We start from the raw sequence: 22,214 nt of genomic DNA on the forward strand, positions 1-22,214 counted from the left end.
ACATGTAGTGGATACTAAGAAGGAACCCTAAACTGGAAGGAATTCCGGTAGTAAATAAATTCCCAGAAGTCTTTTCAGACGAATTACCAGGACTACCCCTCTGAGATAGAGTTTCCCATTGATTTAGTTCCCAGAGCCGAACTAGTGTCAAAAGCTCCATATCGTATGGCTCTAATATAAATGAATTAATTAGCTTAGCAACTTCAGGAATTGCTGGGTAGGGGGATGATCAGACTAGGTGTATCCCCGTGGGGTGCACCAGTGATGTTTATAGAGAAAAGGGATGAAAGTATAATGTTATGTATCGATTATCGGGAGTTGAATAAGTTGATAATTAGGAATAAATATCCCCTACCTAGAATTGAAGACTTATGTGACCAACTTAAGGGAGCGTGTTATTTTTAGAAGATTGACTTAAGATCGGGCTACCATCAGTTAAAGATCAAGCCTGAGGTCATTATGAGTTTCTGGTGATGTCATTTAGATTAACAAACGCACCAATCGCCTTTATGGATTTAATGAACAGAGTGTATAAGGAGTACTTGAATAAGTTTGTAATTGTATTTATTGATAACATCCTCATCTATTCAAATACTAAGGAAGACCATGCAGAACATTTAAAGATTCCCCTACAAAGGTTGGGAGAGAAGCAACTTTATGTTAAGTTTTCAAAGTACGAATTCTGGTTGGAATTGATTAAGGATTATGATTGTTTCATTAACTACCACCCAAGAAAAGACAATGTAGTGGCAGATGTCTTGAGTAGAAAAGAAAGGTTGAATATGATTAAGATCGCTGAGGAGTTGGCGAAAGAATTGGAAAAGTTGGAGATTGAAGTTCGAGTACCAGAAGGTGATAAGGAGCAATTGTATGAGAATACTTTCCAGCCCGAATTGATGAAAAATATTAAAAAGTTGTTAGGTCCTGAGTAAATTCAGCAAATTAAGGATGCAGTGGTGTTGACTCGGAAAATATTAGAAGTTGACCACGATAGACAGAGGAAGAGTGCATATTTATATCAAAAGGATATAGAGATAAAAGTTGGGTCATTAGTATTGCTGAAGGTTTCGCCTTAGAAAGGTTAGTGAAATTTGGACAGAAAGGTAAGCCAAGTCCTAGGTATATCAGACCATTTGAGGTATTGAGAAAAGTAGGTAAAGTTGTCTATGAGCTAGCGCTACCGTCGTAGCAGCAGCATATTCAAAAATAGACCCATCAATCAGCCGATTCGCTAGAGTTCGTAGGAATAAGTTGATTCCCATAGTAAAAGTACTTTGGAGAAATCCTCGAATAGAAGAGTCTACTTGGGAGTTAGAGTCAGGTATGCTTGAAAAATATCCTCACTTGTTTGATTAGGTAAGATTCTGAGGACAGGATCTTTTTAAGGGGGGAAGGTTATAACGATCTGTATATTTGTATTAATAAAAATATGAATACTAAATAAATAAATAAATAATAAAATATGTTATAGTTCAATCAATTATGTGTTGTGTTTAATATTAATTATGTGTGACTCAGTGGTGTGCGAGAATTATTTGTATTATTAAGTGCTAAGTCATATCGTTTTGTTTTAGTCTTTAAAAGTGATTTTATTAAAGATTTATTTCCATTAATATATAAATTATCTTTAAAATTACTTCTGTAGTTTTATAATTTCGATTATTATTTACAGGAATTTATAAAATTTAAAAAATAATATTTCGTCAATTATTTATCCCTAAATGGTTTTCTGATTGTATTTAATTGCGGCTTTAAAATTAAATTCAAGAAAGTTTCAAAAATTATGAAACTTATATTTTCCTAATTCTTAAATATTTTGAGAATTTTAAAATTGTTTCATAAATCTTTCGGGTTATATTTACCCGCACATTTGTTCGTTAAATCGCAAAATACGGGTCTAAGGTTAAATTCAAAAACGTCTTAAAATTATGAAAATTTTATTTTATTAGTTTTTGAATATTTGGGAAATTTTAAAATTATTTCGGGATTATCTCGATTTATTTTTATCCGTGAGTTATACCGTTATAACGCAACAAGCGGAACAGAACCGAGCTGAGAAGAGGGGGAACGTGTTCAGTTTTTACATTCCATCAGCTACGTGTCAATTGCTGAGTTTTTTTTAAAAAAAGAAAAGAAAATAAAAAAACCACAAAAACTAATAAACACAAACATTCCAATCTCTCTACCTCTCTTGTCTCTCTCTGTCAATCTCAATCTCTCTCTCTCTCTCTTGTTTCCTCTCTCTCTCGTTTTCTCTCCTTGTTTCTCTTTCCCTCTCCTCGATTTTTTCTCTGACGCCTGTTCCCTGTGGTTTCTCCACCGCCGCCTAACTCCGGTGAGGCTTGGTGGTTTCAATTAGTTTCCATTTGATTATATATACAAATGTGTGTATATGTGTGTGTATGATGTATTGTGTGTGTGTGTCGGGTGTGTGTCGGGTTTGTGTGGAGGCACGTGTGACGCGCGTGTGTGTTGTGCTTGTGTTGTTGTTCGGTTGTGTATTGTTTTTCGATTTGTTTGCCGGCTGATTGGGATATTTTTTTATATATATTTTCTGCAGGAAATTTATTTGAGTAATTTCGTGAAATAAAAATATTTGTGTGCGGGAAATTTAATTTAATCGGTAGAATTCATTTAAAACCCCGAATTAATCGGGCACCGACGAATTTTGTTGCCGTCAGCGATGAGGCTCGGCGAGCTAACGGTGGACTTTGATGAATATTTCTGAGTCCCACAAATTATAAAATATTACTCAGTTCGAAAAATTATTTTCAAATCAGAAAATAATCGGGTATAGTTGTTAAGATTACATTGGATATTGGATTGTAGAACTGTGCTATGGTGATTGATTGCGTCGATTTGGAAATGGACTGGTGGTCCGATAAATAGTGCCCAATTTCCAAGAAATTAATTTCGGAACTACGGGAACGTATCCTGTAATTATCGGGAATACCAATCAAACATACATAACTATATGATTATAAGTATTTTACCAAAGCTACTTTCGTATCGTGGTGAAATATTTTACAAAATATTCGACAACCCTATTTTCTGAAACGACATCTATACGTATTTTCTGAGAATAACTACCAAACCGAATTTCAAGTATATGAGCCATATATGTTTTGTGTATTGAGTTAGTACATATAAGTACGAGTCGGGTTATGTTATCGTATGGGTAGATTTGATAGTGATGATATGTCAAGCATAATTGATCATCTAATTTAGGGTATTTCAATTCTGTAGGTCCCAGTCGAAAGACCCGAGCGTGAAGTCGGCCTAAGGATAGTCTAGTTTTCAGTCGTAAAGCTCAGCAAGGCAAGTACCTCTAACCATATCTGTCATGGTTCAGTACTTTTGAATAAACATGGTTGCAATATTTGATTAACGTACTCATACTTGATCAAAATAATTTAAGTTACATATTCTCTTGTTTTAATATTATGTTCTATTCAAAGTTGTTTTGGGGAATAGTAACTCGTGGATTACCTATCTCTAATTGTGATTGATATTGGAAAAAGATTTTTTGAACATGTGTTGTGATAAAGATTGTTTTAAAATGAGATAAGTATAAATGGATTTGAAAACTGGATAAAGTGAAAATTTGTTTTGTCCGCCTATGTCGTGGAAATCTTCTGTCCACCTATGTCGTGGAATGTTTTGTCCACCTATGTCATGGAATCTTTGTCCACCTATATCGTGGAGTGTTCTATCCACCTATGTCGTGGAATTTGGAAAGAGGTAAAAGGGAAATCAGTTAATCTATTGGAGTTGTGTAAGAGGTCCGTTATTCGGTAACGGCCCAGCAGATGGTGGCGTAAGAGGCTAATTCGATTGTGCACACTGTTTAACCAATTATATACTCATAAGAATAAGGGATTGACTTTGATGAATCTTTTGCTCTATTGATAAGATTGGAAACAATCAGAATCTTTCTAGCCTATGCAACTTATTCCTGTTTCAAAGTCTATCAAATGGATGTGAAGAGTGATTTTCTTAATGGAGAACTTGAAGAAGAAGTGTATGTATGCCAACCTCCTGGTTTGAAGATTCAAGATTTTCAAAAGTTGATAGGAAAAGTACCACCGGATCATGTCAATTTTAAGAGGCAAACTGGCATCTTGGGTTAGCAAGAAGCAGAACTTTATTTCAACCTCTACTGCGGAGGCTGAATACATTGCAGCTGAAATTTGTTATGCACAGTTATGGATAAAGAATCAACTTGTTGATAATGGCTTGTAGTTGGAAAGAACTTCAATCTTCTATGACAACACTAGCGTTATTGCAATAACTGAGAATCCAGTTCAATACTCAAGAAGCAAGCATGTTGACTTAAGGTACCACTTCATTATAGTGCATGTGATGAATGGTACTGTGGAACTTCACTTTGTGTCAAGTGAAAAACAATTAGCAGATATCTCTACCAATCCACTTGAAGAATCTGTTTTCACAAGATTGGTAAGTGAGCTAGGTACGTGAAATTAATCTTAAGCATTATTAGATATGTGTTAAAAGTAGCCAGATTATATATTATGAATTTTTGATAAAAATTTATTTTCTGACAAGATGGAAAAATTTTGCATGCCAAAATTACTCTATCTATTATCATTTTAACTATTGCAATAATAATATATAAAGTGGGTGTTTATTCTGAAAATAATTGTATCTATTGATATTTGGTATTTATTCAACGGCTAAAAATTATTTCTTTTATTTACTTAAGTGTTATCCGCTAAAATATTTGTGCATCAATGGATAAATTGTCTTATTGTGAGTATCAAGTGTTAAATTATGACTCATGTCTGAAATTCTTTTCAGACTAAGGTGGTTAAAAGTTGATCAAATCAATTTTAACTATATCAACAGATATTCTTAACAGTTGATAGTCATAATAAACACATGGAGTCTCAAAGTATAATTTAGCAATTGATGAACGAATTACATAGCAACTGCTAGGAATTAGCCATCGACATATATTTATTTATAGATTATTATTAAGAAGCTTGCAAACCATGACTTTAAGGATGCTGACCAAACTATGTGTTCTAAAAGTCGATGTGAAATTTCAAAATATAGCAATGATCATGTATCAACATTTATTAGTTTTGCAAAGACTGATAAATACTGATAATTAGTCATTGAAATATCAGTATTTTTCCGAAACCAACAAACACTGATACTGAGTATTTAATTTTATTCTTTGTTGTGATAAGATTTCTGATTAGATGAGTTACAGATGAAGACAATCTTCACATATTGATGTAATTTAGTTATTTAATCTAACTTAAATAAAATTTAACAAAGAATTTTAATTGCGATAGTAAGGTTTCACTTGGTTAATACTTAATATTCTTGAAGTAAAATCGGGCTGGATTTATTTTCTTTGATGAATGATTCATTTTTTTCAGAAATAATATGAATTTCATTGTATAGTCAACAACCTTAGTTTTTTTCATACTTTCCAATATAATTCATTAACAAATGGTTTGGAGATTGTTTGAGAAAATGATGTAGGGCGGACAGTATGGCAAGATAAAAGAAGAGAAGTGGAAGAAGATGTGTTAAAAAAGATCTTAATGAGATTGGTTAATCAGGATTTAAAATCTTATGCTCGGATAAGTTTTTTTCTTTATTTTGCACATATCGCTATGTTGTAATAATGAGTTTAGGAGTGTATATGACAAGATAAATGTGCTTGCATGCTATATGTTTGCCTGATTAATCTTGATGTATATGCAATGACATAATTATTATTTATTTGTGTCTCCTAATCTTGGAGAAAAATAATTAATATATTTTCTATTATAAATTTGATTGGTTATTTCTCTTCAAACTTAAGGCATCTTTTCATATCCCCCCTCTCTCTCATCTTTATAAGCAACCGGTTTACCACTCTTCTTCTCACATTCTCATAAACCTTCTCATTCTCTACTTCATACAAATATTTTTTCTATCAATCCTCAAACACATCACTCAAATGAATTTCAAAGTCTGATATGCCACCTTTAGGGCTCGCATTGACAGAACCTTCTACCATGTAATTGAGATTCCATCAGAAATTTTTTGTTCTCTGCCTCATGAACTTCAAACTGAAGTTCTGTTTCTTGAGATGAACTTCGTCATTTATGAAGATGAAGAAAAGGAGAGAGAGAGAGAGAATAGCTCATCAGGAGAGGATTACTCGACTTGCTATTCTCGTGGAAGCAAGTCGAAAGGAGGCCAACAAAAATAAGACACCCTAAATTAGGATTTTATGTTTTATTTTGTTGTCTATTTCATGTAATTCAAAATCTTAATTTATTAATGAGTATCCTTTTCTTGCTTATTTTTCTTAGTTTTTGACAAATTTGAGTTCTGCTGAGCCAAGATTACTTGTGCTCTGCGAATTTATTATTAAATCAATGCATGTTAAGTTATCATTTTAGTCTCTATCATATATAATCAAGTTTTTAAATGATTAAAACTAAGCAAGAATAAATGAAACTTAATAATGTTAACTATCGATCTCTTTCAAATCCTGTTGTTATTAAGTCTGAGATGGAATGTTATATATTTGGTCTAATATGCTTGTTTACACATGCTTTTCAGAATTTATCAATGTTTAAAGCCATAATTAATCTTGTCTAAAACAGAGATAATACTGAATTAATCAAGTGTGCTTATTCAAATTATTTGATAGATTTTTCTGAGCATTACCTTGTATTAATCTCTGATATGGTCAATTAATTGGTTGAATTTTAACATGATTAACCATTATTACAAATTTGTACTTTGAGTTTTGTGACAAACAGGTATAACAACAAAATAGACTTCACAGTTAAAATATTACATTGACAGTTTTTCTTCAAAGAGACTAGAAACAGTTGTATGACACTTATGGTTATCAAAATCAAGTAATTTGGCCTTAAAAGGGTAATAAAATGCATCCTACAAATTACTAACCACCTTTTGATCCTTATGAATCATGAGTGATCAGATTGCAAAGAACCACAAGCCAGTAAACAGAACATGCGAGTTTCTTTCATCAAAATTAGCAATGAATTCCCTCTATTGCTTAGCCAAGCTTTTATGAAACACCGTGCTTGCATTGTGCTTTCTAACTCAGAATACTCATTTAATTTTTTTTAGAGGCAACATGCTGAGTTAGACCTTAATGTTGACAATTCAAAACCAACGGATTCATCACTTTTTAATGAAGACCATGAGATATTTAGAACATACCAAGTGCAAGTAGACTTGCAATGGCTATATGGTCTAGGAATGGTACTTCTGAGGGGAAACTATTCAAATCCACTCCAATCAAAATGGAGGTTCAGCTTGATTAAATAACATCCCTCACAACTATTTTCTAGGATACATTCCTCTAAATGTTTATACAATAAGTTAAACTATATTGATTTATCAATGATAGAAAATACACAATTGTGGTGGTCTCTTCTAAAGAGAACCAGGGTTTGAGAATGCTATCTGAGTGAAAGATGTATTCAAATCCTCTCTATTTTACTGGAGGTTTATGAAAGTAAAGAACACATCCAGATAATCACAAGAATGCTTTAATTCTAAATCATTCATCTTGTGAGTTGAACTGTTCCTTTAGAACATGAGGCATCTCACCCATGTGCCTTATCAAATTCAGATTGATGTGACTCTTGTAAATGTAGACTCATATCCCTACTCTTTGCAAACTATATTTGAAACAACAACACACGGCTCATCAACTTCTCATACGGATGTTGATTTTATATCAACTTCCCATACTGATTCTCCAACTCTTAAATTTATAGAAGAGCCCATTTTGAAACTGATACTCATCACCTTTTAGAATATATGTTGGAGCATCAGTCATTTATTTTATTTACTAGTAGTGAATCTGTTGTTAGTGTTTGTTCCCTAGAGAATAATATAAATATTTCTAAAGGTCCCTAATCAAGTATTATTACTAAGAGACAATAATAATGCATTAATACTAGTGTGTTTGTTGACTGATGATCACATCTCATTGATCATAGGTATAGTGATACTAGTCGGAAATACGGGCACATGTAAATGTACATGATGTTGGATAGACCCAAAGTGAGATTTTACACGTCTGTTGTGTCATAAGTAATTCTCACAGTGATAATAATGTAATGATCCTTAGACTTGAAATCATTATATTTTTATACGAGAATTAATATACTTTGATAACATTAAAAGTTACCTTTGACCGAGTAATGGTGAAAGGGTATTTCGGGTATATTATGAATAGTATGAGAAATATGAATGATATAAGAAAATTTTAACCCTCCTAATTTCAAGGGATGATATTATTGGTCTCTTGTGTGAGCTAGACTATGAAATGTGTGGTCGCGCTCCAATGTTGATTTAAAATGATAGTTTACTAACTGATCAAAGAAACCGGGATTAAAATATGATGAGGATGACACATTACATTAAAATAACATATAGGGTCACACACAAAGAATGTTTAAAGAATTATTTAATATAAACTGGATTTAAATTAAATTAAAGTAATTCAAATTATTTATAATATTAATTAAGTTTTACTTAATTAATTAGATAAATAATGATATTCGAATTTACTAATATTAATTATGAAATTCAGCTGTTAAATAATTAAGTGAGACTTAATTATTATACAAATGGAAATTTTGAATTAATAAAAACTCCTAATTAGTTAATAGTTATAATTCATTTTTTTACTTCTGTATAATATCTCATGTGGCTGATTTTTAACACAAAACTTTGATTAAAAAAACCGTAGCCACCAAGCGAGAAGATGGAGAGGGCAAGGAAAAAAGATTTTGTGCTAGTACACATCTGGTCTTTGTGTTTAAGCATTCGTGTGGATACCGATAGTGTAGATCGCGAGAGCGAGATGCGTGGTGATAGAACAAGATTTGGATCTTTATTAATCAACCTATTCATAAAACTTCTTAAAAAAATAATCCGATCTACGGATTAAATATCTGTTTTGTTAGATGAAATTTGATGATATCAAAATTTACTAATCGAAGTTTGCCATTAGAGTTTACTAGTGGAAGATATTAAAGCTTATCAAGCGTATCAGTATTTGACATATTAGAGTTTATTATTAGTATTTGTATCAACATCTGTCAAAGCTGGATTCCAGGAAGTGATTGATTCTATCTAGAAGACTTGATTTGTAGAAGATATGTCGGTATAGAACTTTACTTATTTGTAGCAATCAATAGTTGGATAAGTATTAGATTTCCTTATTCATGAATATCATATCAACTAGATTGATTGTGTAACTGTGCAGTATATAAGCACATATTAAGTTAACACTATATGTGTAGATTATTATTTTATCATTCTGTGTAACCCAACAGCTCTCAAGGATATTTGTTCATCTTTTGAAATATTTTTCTAATCAGTTTTCATTCATTAATACAAAAACTATTATTGCATCTTAAGTTTTAATTTGAATTGATTGTTAATACTATATTCACCCCCTCTACAGTATACTAAAAGTCCTAACATATTTTTCGCATGGATCCTGCGCATGGGATATTTCTCAAGACTGGTGAATGAGTTGGAAATGATCTCAGGATATTTCTCAAATACTGATGAATAAACTGCTTTTTGTAAGAGGCATAAGTGATTAGAGTTTGGTATTTATTTATTAGAATCAGTATTTCTTAAATTCTTATGACTGTCTTAAACACTGATACCATGAATTCATGTTATTTGATTTATGAGAAGTGTTTAGAGTGTTAAATTCTGATAATTTACTCTCTATAGTATTTGCATGAATAAACTCTGATGATAGAAATAAATACTGATATGAGTCAAGCATGTAAGTTGACTGTTAAACTCTCATGATTTTTGAATTTATTCAAAATTAATATTTTTATTTGAATTAGTGGTTGTGATTTAGCTCGTGGGTAAATGTAATGATAACAGTTGTGTGGTTAGTGGCATGTAAACAGGAGAAACGGTTCAGTATTTATAAATTTTGCCTTGTGTAACCGTGCACATCTTTATTGTTCCTATTTATCTATTCCATGATTATTTGATAAGCAATACGATTGTGCCACGTGTCCCACTAAGTCGAATCTTTTGTAAGTAAAAGAGTATAGAGTGATACAAAATCAATTTTTGATTTAAAACTATCACTTTATCTTTTACCCAATTGTTTCTACACTCTTGCTCTCTTTTCTCTCTCGACTAAACTCTGATATCCTAATCAGTTTTTAAGTTTTTCTCAAACAGCTATAATGACTTGTCCAGTTGCAACAAAGGCTTTCACTTACAACGATGCTAAGTTCGTTCCTAACTATGCAGCTATTTTAGACAAAACTGGTGTTCATACTGATTACCACAAATATTATATTATTTACAAATTTTAGATTTAACTCATAATGTCAACTCGTGCAATATAATATATTTGAATACTTATTAATTAATTATATTTTAATTTTAGATATTATATAAATATAATTAATGATATTTGCATGTATAAATACTATTAAAATCGACTATATTATTTATAATCTTGGATATCCGGAAAGTATCCGATCCAAAATCTGACGAATTTGAATTTCAATAACCCAAAAATATTTAAATTTTATAAATACCCGATCCAAACCCGACCCGCCGTCATAGATTGCGGTTTCCAGTTGAGAAGTTCTTACAAGAAGTTCTTACAAGTAACAACAAACACATGCCAGTCTGGGATACCTGTTACATTTTCAGTTGAATAAGTTGCAAATTAGCAACTAAAGTAAATAAAATACAAGTTATTTGGTGACCTAAAAGATGTTTTCCTTTTGACTTTGACTTAGTATTTCACACTAGTATATTTAAACAGTAATGCTCGGTAATGGGCTCAAGATATACAATACAAGTCGATATCAACATTTGTGTGCTCTATAGTATTTAAATTTAAAACATGTCTTCTGTCTTTCTTTTATTTTATTTTTGACAATTCTTCTTCATTTTACAAGATATATACAAATGAGCATAAACTAAGCAAAGTACACTAAATATGAGGCTAGGCCAATAAAGAAACACAACATTGTTGATTGGGTGGGCCTTGAGAAATAACTATCCGCAAAACAAATAAAGTATAGGGCCCAAATAATAATGGGCCCTTGGTAGTATTTGAATCCGAATAATTTAAATGATTTGCAAAATAGCAGAAGGAACAAAGTGTATTCTATTGTATAGGAGTGAGTCTCCAGGACACCATCATGTCCAAGAACCATTTGGCTGTCATTCATATATTCGTATGGTCTCTTCCCGGGAAAACTAACTGTTATTCCTCCCTAGAGATATATAGATATACATATTTCGCTGCACAAAACCTGCAACCAATCATTCTTGTCTTTGCCTAAAAGTAAATGGCATTCATGATGAAACCTACAGACAAACAAGGTTCTCAGAATCTCCTCCGTCTACAATTCAGAAAAACTTCCTTCTTCTACTACCATATCTGGCCTATACGTCTACATGTATATAACTCATCATTCTCTAACAAATTCACGAGCCCGATATTATTTTACATTCCATTTGGATTAAATCATTCAAAAAAGTATGTCCTTAAACCCGCCTCATGAAACACCAAGCAGTGACAACAGGATCTTTCAGCTATACTGGTGTTACCAGTGCCAAAGAACCGTCAGAATCTCCTCTGAAAACCCATCTGAAATCATCTGTCCTCGCTGCTTTGGCCAATTTCTAGATGAAATCACTGTCACACGACCAAGATTTATAGACTTGTTCACAGAATTTGACCCCTCCCCAGAATCCCGAATTCTAGAAGCACTTGCCCTCATGCTGAATCCCTCACTGGGATTGCCTCCTAGAAACAATCAAAATCCTGGCGTTCAAACTAGAAATCGCAGACGCACAAGGCGGAATCATATCAACATAGAAGAGAATACAGATGATTTTGTCCCTGAAGCTGGGATTTTAGCACGTCCACGAGATTGGATAATATTGAGACCAGACATTCCATTGCCCAACAACAATCAAAGGGATCCCAGGATAGATCCAGGAAACTACTTTCTGGGACCAGGACTAGAGGCATTGATAGAAGAGCTAACACAAAATGACAGGGAAGGGCCGCCACCGGCCTCTGATTTAGCCATTAACGCTTTGCCAGCTGTCAAAATTACAGACAGACATTTAATTGATGACTCCAGTTGTCCAGTTTGTATGGAGGAGTTTAAGGTTGGTGGTGAAGCGAAAGAACTGCCATGTAACCATATCTACCATTCTGATTGTATAATCCCTTGGTTGCGGCTTCATAATTCTTGCCCAGTTTGTCGCCATGAATTGCTGGTGCCCATTGCTAATGAGGCCGAGGAATCCAGTAATAGTAATAATAATGAGGATACGAGTAGAAATCATAGTCGCTGTTTAAGGCTGGGACAGTTTGTGCGTTCGTTTTGGCATTCTCGCTCCAGTGTTCATCCACTTCATCACTCTCCCCAGGCCAACGAAAATAGTACTGCAACTTCTCGCCGTGGTGAGAGTTGATTCCTTACAATATTAAAGATTGCTGTTCTATAACTGAAATATACTACATTATATAATGATTAAGAGTTCTTTCAAAACCTAATCTTCACCTTCCCATCAATCCGTATTTCAGCGTCTTAATTCCACGGTGTTCTCTTTTATTTTTCTGGCAGTTGACCAGAGTTGCATTATACTATAAGTCCATTGCCGCGGACTCTGCAACAACAAATTCAGAGAAATACAATAACAAACTCGATATATTGGGTACAACATTTGAAGTATATATTTTCATATGTTGGAATTCCCGTCTGCAATCACTTGTTTCCGCTTTCTGATTTTAAATAGTAAAGTGAAATTCATCAATAGTTTTATCAAGGTTGACACCGAACTAGTTACTAGTTATGTGTTCCCCCATTGATTAATGGTGACACCAAACTTGAATTATGTAAAAACAAATTCATGTTTTTAAAGTTGATCCTGACACTGACCCTGATTAGGTTTCTGTCTCAAAAAACAATAATCAGCGGCAAACACCCCCAAACTACAACCTTGCAATGACGAAAAATTCACAAACTGCCTCAACATCTAATAGGCAGATTAGAACAGAAGTGGTCAATGTATATTGTTGAATTTTCGGTTTTTAATTATTATGTTTGTTTGTGTTGAATTTATCATGAGGCTATTCAAAAAAGCGACTTGTAATGGACAGGATAATCTGGGTTGATATTGGTTCAAGGTGTGACATTTAATGTATCTTTCTCAGAGTGTATGCAAATCATGCGGCTGCATCACTAGACAGTATCATCATTAATACATAATCCGCGTCTTTAGACAGCTGTACATGCCGAGTCGCTAATACTGATAAACCATTTGAACATATATTACTGTTCGAAGCAAGAAAAATTAATATGAAACTCAACATGCAGATAAATTTGATAATAATCAACACAACTCCTATCCTGCTGAATTAATTTTCCCTGTACTGCTGAATAGGAAAAAATCCAATACCTAATTCTTTTCCCATGTGAATCTTCCATTACTGGTCAGTTGGGAAAATGTTAAATTCACATTCGCTTTGGTTGGGAGTTCTTACCAGCAACAAAACCATCTGTATAGGCTGAATTCTTGAACATCGTCTGCAAATCATATAAAAACATCTTAAAAAGATCAAAAGTTCACAAATGACTAAAAATGTATATTGAGTGAAACTGGAACAAGCTAAACAACCAACTAGCTTTGATTCTTCGACTAACATATGTTTATAGTTACTGTATACATCAATTACTCACAGCTAGACTCTGCAACTCCAGGGTGAGATGTTTCTTGACAGAGTTTGACAACACAGTGCCAGATTGTTCCTCAAGATTCTCTTTCTTGGCCTGTAGAAATTTATATCTCAGGCCTGACTGAGAAGATAAGAAGATAAATTAAAATTTCATGGTTCACTAACCTCAGAAATAATAACAGCTGATGCTTTCTCTAGAATTTTATTAACAAACTTCTCAGGATCTGCAAAGGACGACATATTAACTGCATTGAGTTTCTCCTTCACTAAACTTTTGGATGGCTTGACAAGTTTTGCTGCATCAGAGACAAAAATTATGAACATTACTTGAAATTTCAGCAGCACAGTTATTTTTCATCAACTGGGGAAAAAAGCGCGACCATAACTTGCATATTGAGTCAATTGAAATGTAAAGTTGAATGCCATAACAGTTTAACAATTTCCGAAATCAGAAGAACCGTCTAAAGGTGAAACACATTAAGTAATTATAATTCAAAGGACATCTTGACTGCAGTTTTGATAATGATGCTTCTTTAAATGAGTTACCAACACATGTTAATTTCTTGACTGTACTAAAAGACACATCTTAATTATGCTTCTTTAAAAGACACATCTTAAGTATACTTCTTTAAAAGACGCATCTACTCGCAAAAAAATAGGTATAAGCAAGAAGTGAAGGCAACAAGAACAGTACTATCAGTTGTGTGTTCATGATGCGAGTTGAAGGGTTTAAACAGCAAAAACTGATGTCTTATTCTGTCAATAATAGCTTAGCAGATTTAAGAGAGAACAAATCAATTACAGTTCTATTAAAATGCAACAGAAAGTGCTGTGGAAACTTAAACTATTACAAAATAACTAGTATGATAAACAATTGAAAACAAGCTCAAATCATCATATAATGGTCCTAAAGTTAAATGAAACTGGAAGTATACACTTTTGATCTTTTGTTCTGCTTTAGATTTTTTCCGCTTGTTTTGCATCTCATGGTCCAGACACTCTATCTATCCTTTCTTTCATTCAACCATAGAAATCAAACCTTTCATAACAGCATTACAATAATAAACATAATACTTGTCAAGACCTAAAGGTGAAAAAGCAAACCGCCTAGGCGTCTATTAAGCAAATTAGGAATTCTGCTATATAGGCATATATATTGAATACCACATAGATATATTTTGATTGTTACATATAACAATTACATTAATGAAATAATTAGCTTATATGAGTTGATCAAATAGATTTTATTAACGTTTGAGATTTTTCTTCGGAAAATTATAATTCAACGGTACAAGTTTATAAAGTTACCACTGAACGATAAAAATAAGCAAATCCTAATCGTATATTAGAAAGATATTCATACATGTATATGGTTGAACGTCGCCTATTCATCTTTTACCGTATTTCTGACTAGGTGATGCCTTGACAACTATTACTAATCCATCCATAAATTATCAAATCGGGCACCTCAGACCATATATACACTCCCAATTATAAATCATCCTCAGTAGCCAAAAATATCCGAGCTAAATGGCCCAACTAGATCCATACTAAATGATTGTATTATCTGGCCCTTACGGACTACACAACTCCTAACATTAGTGAACCATTGAACTTTAGCAGGGAATTTTAAAGGAAAAAGGTTTTGCAATAACATGTACACCATGAAAGTATCAAATCTTCACTATTAAATGGAATGAGAATTTAACAATAGCAAGCCCATTCAATAAAACAAACTTCACAAGGAAAAAAAATTGAATTCAACTTTACTTGATAATATCAAACTTATCTCAAATAAACATATTAATTCAATGCATCCACAAAACATATGGTACTTCCAGTCTCTTCTTTATCCTTTGATCAGCATCTCAAATTAAACTGAAAATGGACCAACTATACGCCCCGGTCACAGAACCTGTGACTACTAATAAATAATTTGCTAATTCATAACTAGCAATAAAAGCTAGAAAATTACTGAAGAAATGTGATCGATGTCTATGAAAGAGGTGTCAATCAAGAAGCTTACTTAACCTAATAGCATACCTGTAACAACTGTCGATTTGTTATTTGCAGCGACGTCATTTTTATCTGCAACTACCTTATCTTGAATATCTTGTGGAACCGGAGCCTCTGATGGAACTAATGCAGCCAGATCCGGAGGTTGATCCTTTCCTACTGAAGGGTTAGCCTGAAATAATTATTATTACCTAAGAGACAAGAAAGAAATGGATGACTTCGTTTTAAATAGACTTCAAATACCTCCAAATCAACATATGCTGGATCTCTTCCAATTGATATAAGAAACTTATCCAGACCAAAGGCGTTTAGAGCTACAAGAAAACAATATGCCACAAATTACATACTAGGAGTTATCTTCAAGCAATTATAGTCTCATTCAAATGGCTCAATAAGGTTGCACAAAATTTTAGAACATAATATACTTGGCCAAAGAAAAAAACAGGGGCAAAGTACCAATATGACCAGCAAACCCCGCAAAAGGAATACGTACTCTGTTTCTCAAAGCTTATAAAGCACTTCAATGGTATTCTAGTCTTTTTATCACACTTCTCTTGATATTATGTTATATGTACCTTAAATCAATCTCGTGACAACACTTTTTTTGGGTACTTAAGCACTAGCTTAAGGACACCTTATGAATCCCAGATTCTATAGTATGCACCGGAAATCTTAAGATTCCTGTATATATTTTATTTCGGGTAAATTTAATATTTTCCAGCTGAGAAAATTTTGAAAAAAATGTTAGATGATTTTGTGGAAAATGACTTCCCCTTTCATATAAAGAGGAAACCATTTTCCAAGCTAAAGATTTTCTCACCATCTCTCTTTTTTTCATGATAATGAAAGGGAGGAAAATAAATTTACTTTCCAGGAATTTATGTTGAGAGATCATTTTCCAAATGAATTAATACAAACCATAGTATATTGAAAATGTTTTAATCCAAAACCATAGTATATTTCGCCATTCTTTCATTTGATGCAAGCAAGATTAATTTGCAGGAGATGGGCTAAAAAATACATGTATTTGCATTTATACTGAGATATTGCACACTGCGTCGAACTTGAATACAAGTAAAAAAAATTATAAAGACAATTGGGCAGACGTACATTTTAAGATTCAATCAAAGCTCATAAAATCAAATATTTCATCACGATTTAATATTTAAGATTGAAAAAAAAAGAGTCAGGCAGAAACAGAGAACGAAGTTGGCAATAAGCGGAAGATGCTCAAAAAGAAGCCTAAGAAGTACAATTTGCAAAACAATGGAATATACATTTACAAATGAATTTATAAGTATAAAATATGGAAGCACACAGAGTATTCATTTTAGCATTCAGCAAGGAAAAGAATATCTAATCTTTAGAGCCCCTAAGCACTTACATATTGACATGTCATTTGAAAGTGGGTGAAAAAAGCAACACACCTGGCTCTTAAATTTTTGATCTAGCAACAACGAAACATACCTTCACCATTAAAATCACACATCATCAGAATATTAAAAAAAAAATATATACTTGGCAAGAATAAACTCCATCGGCCATGTACAAAAAACCTCAGTAAGATGATTTTGTGTTGCATCCACAGCTAATATTTATCTGCTTGAACAAGAAATGAGGAAAACCTAGACAATAATAGGTTTCATACCGTGCCGATTCATGCACAACTGCAAAAGGAGTAACACAACCTACTGGTACCTTGAAATATCACAAAAAAAAAGAAGTAAAGATGTCAGAGAAACAATATTCATCAAAGGAAAATGGAAGTAATAAGATAACTTTAACGACAACCTGAGAAAACACCAAACAGAAGACACGGTTAAACTGTACAGTTTTAAAATGAATACAAGTGGCATTTAACAAATTCAAGTCTAGCCAAATCACAAAAGATACAGACACAAATTGCACCACAAATCATGGACCAACACAATTGTTACAATTTAAAGTATTAGGTCAACTACTGTCAGGATAAGTCAATATAGAGAAGTATAGTTAGTAGTAATAAGTAGTAAGGCTGTGAGTAGGAGTCAGGGGTTCATTAAGGGTACAATAGTCCTTGTCAATTCCTGTTTGTATTGAACTATGAATACTATATGTAGTTTTCATTTCTGTTATAAATGATAACATGAAAATGGCTTTTGCCTCCCTCCCTCCCTTTCTCTCTCTCTCTCTCTCTCTCTCTAACTCACTCTCTCTCTCTCCAACTGATTTCTCTCTCTAAACTCTATCTTCCCCTGCAAGTGCCTCTCTTATCTCTCTCTGAACTCTGTCTAATCTCTCTATTTCTACTCTCAGTCTTCTCTATGTAGCTGCTACTTTACCTTACTAAACAGAAAACACCAAAAATAGTAGAAAACTAGGTCAGAAACTTTTACCATCAGAAAGAGGGGAAACCTGAAATGACAAGCAACAGAAGATTTTCAGTTAACAAGGAAAGAACTATTTCCTTCTTTAATTGTGTTTTTAGATAGAAGATACTTATGCTGATACATATTAATATATTATGCATTTGTATACCTGCTAATATATTGTCCTAAGTCATGTCATCAGGTTGCATGCCAATCTTAGAACAGACAAGTATATTCATATATTCGTATATGGAAGTATACAAATGGCAATTGACATTTTGGATCTCTTTTTTAATAAGAAATTCCAGGCGCTGGTAAGCCAGCCTTCTGCTGAAAATTAAAGGAAAAATTGTTTTTTGATTTTTCTTTTTCATTAAGTTCAAAAATCATTTAAAAGAAAAAACTAATAAAAGGAACTTTACCAACATAGAAGCTTTCATCCCAAATTTGTACTCTTTCTCCTAATAGATGATAGGCTCATTTGTATCTTGTCGAGACTAAAGCCAGTTTTGCATTACTAGAAAGAACGAATTTTAATGCACTTTGATTCAATCTATGCCCATCAAAGAAAGAACAAAAGTTTTTTATGTAATTTTCCCCTCAAAGATGTTCGCTCATCTACTTAAGCTCTTTTCCATAACCGTGGATCATTGCGTACCATCTGCTGCCTGCTCGACGGAGTCCTTAAGCCTTACCCGAATAAAACACTACTAGCAACTACTTTAAAAAGCCAGTGCCTAATTTTGGCCATGTTTACAATTAATATGATTCAACACAAAGTCAAATTCATCTCAACACCATAAACATAAGCCGCACACACTTTTATCTTTTGACCTTTGTGCTACTGCAAAAGAAGTAATCTACTTCACCAATATAGCAATTAAGTGAAAATCTCAAGGAAGGCATGGGACAGATATACACCTTGAGTATTTCCCCAAGTGCTTCCTCAGGAGCCATTCTTAAGCCTCCTTTTCCCAAACCAAGTCTTTGCGATAGAACTGCTCAGCTTATACATCAGATAAATCTTACAAATTCATGATAACTAAAAACATGGGTTAAAACGAGCAAGATGAATGGCTTAAAAGTCAAGTCCTAATATACTAAAAGAAATCAAGATGTATAGATTAGAAACTAGAAAGAATAACTGTTCTTACCTTTTAGATCTACTTTAGTATCAGATAAAGCAGAAACAATATAGTATCTATGTTTCTTATCCTGCAGGGAAAGAGGTTGTAGGTTTAAGACAGTGAGAACTGAGTTGCGAATCTTACGATAAGCAATCTTGCAGAACACTAAAGATGTATTTCCAAATCATGCATCATACCTTTAAAAATAGATTTTTACTCAACGCCCCTTTCAAGTGTCCAACATACTTTGCCTAAAAAGTAAGATGAAGAAAACTTCAGCAAAAATACAACCAAGCAAAAGATTTTGTTTTCTCCCCTTCTCTTTGCGTACCTGAGCTTCAACCGTCAACACTACAGGATGATCATATTGAGCAAAATCGATTTGAAGCTCCTGAGGAAGTACAATATACAAAATCTCATTGCAAAAACAAAAGGACGTGATAATGACTAAAGCACTGAAAGGGCCAAAAGGTTAAGCAGATTATGACAGTTTTTTGACATGGAATTTTGTATACTTAGCAACCAACAACTGCATGATCAAAGACACCAATAAAGAAGATAATTATATTTCTTTCAGTTTTAAGATAGAAAGTGACAAAGCATGACACTCCTAATTTTTTATGACATAGTAAAATGTAAAAGTAGCTATTGAAAAGTGCACAATCAGCTAATTTCTTTGAAGAACAGTATATCAAATCTTCTGATTATCTTCTAGAACTGAATATGGGAATTATTCCACCATTTTCCCCTCTCTACATCTGCATCATACTTATGCTCCATTTAGTTACAAAATGCATAAGGAATGGAACGGAAAAATTGTGAATAAAAATAAAGGAGAAATAAAGCTTTTGAGAAAGAAAAGTGAAAAAAAATAGTGCAAAATTTCTATGATGCGGATTTAAGGAGTGGAATAAAGCATTCATCTATAGTTTTGTGGGGTGGAATTCTACTTTATGTTTAAATGAACGGAAGAAATGGTTGTTACAAAAACTTACCTACAAATTAGTAAAATATTCATTCAAATCACACCTAAATTTATTCCCATGAATAGAGCATTAGAGGTAACTGGTTTCTAATTCCCATGAATCGGCGATTATCCCCTCTACACACTATGACGTTAAACATTTGCAATTAGAATTGAGGCAATTCGATCATACATTCCTCTAGGTTGTCCAGTTAATTTAATTCCTCCTCGAGAATGTCATCAAATAAGATAATTAATTATGAGGAAATTTTATATTAACTGCAATATTAATTTTCTTTTAATTGGTTTCGGATACACGGCATGGCTAATTAGTAATTAGCAAAAACTAAAATTAGCACTTAGAAGAAACGTTGTACAATTTATACAAGAGTAGAAACTACTACAAGTATACTTTAAAATCAGAACTCACATCCTAAAACAAATTTAGGTTTATTTATGTATGTATATGCGTGTGTATGCGTATGTGGAGAGAGAGAGAGTATGTATATGCGTGTGTGTATGCGTATGTGGAGAGAGAGAGAGGGAGAGAGAGAGAGAGAGAGAGAGAGAGAGAGAGAGAGAGAGAGAGAGAGAGAGACCTTGAAGCGTTCAAGCAGCTGTTCCTTGGAAGAAACCATATTAAGCGACGATAATCGATTAGAAAATTGGCGACGGAGGCTGCCGCGACGTTGTTGCAGTGACAATTAGGTTTCGGAAGAGGGGTATATATACGGAGATTAAAATAGAAATTAGGAAATAATATAAGTCATTAAATCTATCTAATCTAATGGTACCCTAAATCACCCACGCAACTAGTCTACATCCTTCCGCACCCAATTTCAGTTTTTCTTCTTTATTTTTAATTTATTTTTTTCCGTCAAATCATTAGATTTTTTTAAAATCCGATTTCACTGTACTTTTATACATCTCTCAACGATCGATTTGCATATCATATGTGTTATATTTCGAATTAACACATACGATATGCAAATCGATCGTTGAGAGATTTAGAAAAGTACAGAATCGACCATTAGATTTGATAGATCTAATGGCTTAGATTGATTCCTAGTTTCTAATTTAGTTTTAGTTTGTATTTGATCATTCCCCTATATATATATATATATATATACTACAGTATTTCCCAATTTTCAAGGTTTTACCCAATTTTATATTTTTGAGCATGTTACAATTTTTGACGTCTTTAACCAACTAAGAGAACCGAGCCAGGCCTTCTCGCAATTTCTCTTCTTTTTGTATAATAAATATACTAACTTTTTAAATATTATATAACTTTTAAAATATGAATTAAATTAAAATTCTTAATATACATAATCTGTTTATTTCAAAACAATTATGTGATATGATTTGATAATAATTATACATATATTTGATATTTTTATTTTTAGTTGTTTAAATTTAAAAAAAATACAAATTGAAATTGAAATATATTGTATTATTATTTTTATGTGTAATTATTAAATATAATTATTTTTTAATTTAATAATAAGTTTTAACTCAGATAAATAGTATATACTATTTTGTTTCACTTGGTCGAAATTCATTCTGATTTTAATTATATTTTACGGTAAATCAACTCTATAACTTTTTAGCCTACATGAATAGTATATATTATTTTATTTTAACTCATCGCTATTACACATATCGACAAATTACAAGTTTAATAATATAATATTTTAGCTGAACCAATAATATTTAGAGAATTACCAAAATTACTAATTTTTCTAAGTTTTTTTTTGCGATTTTACCATCTTCTGAATTTTTTTTAAAATACGGAATCAACCAAAATTAAGCATATATAAAATTGGTTGAATCGAGTTTTTTTTGTTGAATTTGCAGAAACTCTTCGAAGTTTGCATTCAGTTGATTTTAGTTACAAAAAATCATATTTTTGCAAAAAAAAATGAAAAATAGTATTTTTTTTTCCAAATAAAAATGTATTTTTGCAATTTTTTTTTAAATGACAGTAT

The 22,214-nt window shown here is 32.5% G+C and overlaps 2 protein-coding genes across 2 annotated transcripts; one reads left to right on the forward strand and one right to left on the reverse strand.

The window, feature by feature from the left end:
* Positions 1-11,326: 11,326 nt before the first annotated feature.
* Positions 11,327-13,188, forward strand: LOC141720343 (putative E3 ubiquitin-protein ligase RHC1A). Its single transcript, XM_074522700.1, has 2 exons — positions 11,327-12,496; positions 12,660-13,188. Exons 1-2 carry the CDS (start codon positions 11,560-11,562, stop codon positions 12,683-12,685), a joined length of 963 nt encoding a protein of 320 aa, XP_074378801.1. The 5' UTR covers positions 11,327-11,559; the 3' UTR covers positions 12,686-13,188.
* A 63-nt stretch (positions 13,189-13,251) lies between these two features.
* Positions 13,252-20,964, reverse strand: LOC141720344 (uncharacterized). Its single transcript, XM_074522701.1, has 12 exons — positions 20,826-20,964; positions 19,594-19,653; positions 19,460-19,513; positions 19,290-19,350; positions 19,057-19,133; positions 17,436-17,485; positions 17,172-17,254; positions 16,031-16,101; positions 15,815-15,959; positions 13,937-14,067; positions 13,776-13,865; positions 13,252-13,622 (listed from the first exon to the last, which is right to left on the reverse strand). Exons 1-12 carry the CDS (start codon positions 20,862-20,864, stop codon positions 13,551-13,553), a joined length of 933 nt encoding a protein of 310 aa, XP_074378802.1. The 5' UTR covers positions 20,865-20,964; the 3' UTR covers positions 13,252-13,550.
* Positions 20,965-22,214: the final 1,250 nt, after the last annotated feature.

Source organism: Apium graveolens, chromosome 4, assembly GCF_009905375.1.
Source record: "Apium graveolens cultivar Ventura chromosome 4, ASM990537v1, whole genome shotgun sequence".
In the NCBI taxonomy this organism is placed as follows: Eukaryota; Viridiplantae; Streptophyta; class Magnoliopsida; order Apiales; family Apiaceae; genus Apium; species Apium graveolens.

What these genes read in the sequence shown, in the direction of transcription:
- LOC141720343 (XM_074522700.1), top strand. Translation starts at nt 11,560, where the DNA reads ATGTCCTTAAACCCGCCTCATGAAACACCAAGCAGTGACAACAGGATC. An exon ending in TACTGCAACTTCTCGCCGTG is followed by an intron (nt 12,497 to 12,659) that starts GTGAGAGTTGAT and finishes TTTTTCTGGCAG; the next exon opens with TTGACCAGAGTTGCATTATA.
- LOC141720344 (XM_074522701.1), bottom strand. Translation starts at nt 20,864, where the DNA reads ATGGTTTCTTCCAAGGAACAGCTGCTTGAACGCTTCAAG. An exon ending in GTAAAAATCTATTTTTAAAG is followed by an intron (nt 19,351 to 19,459) that starts GTATGATGCATG and finishes CTTTCCCTGCAG; the next exon opens with GATAAGAAACATAGATACTA. An exon ending in CAGCTGTTATTATTTCTGAG is followed by an intron (nt 13,866 to 13,936) that starts GTTAGTGAACCA and finishes AAATTTCTACAG; the next exon opens with GCCAAGAAAGAGAATCTTGA.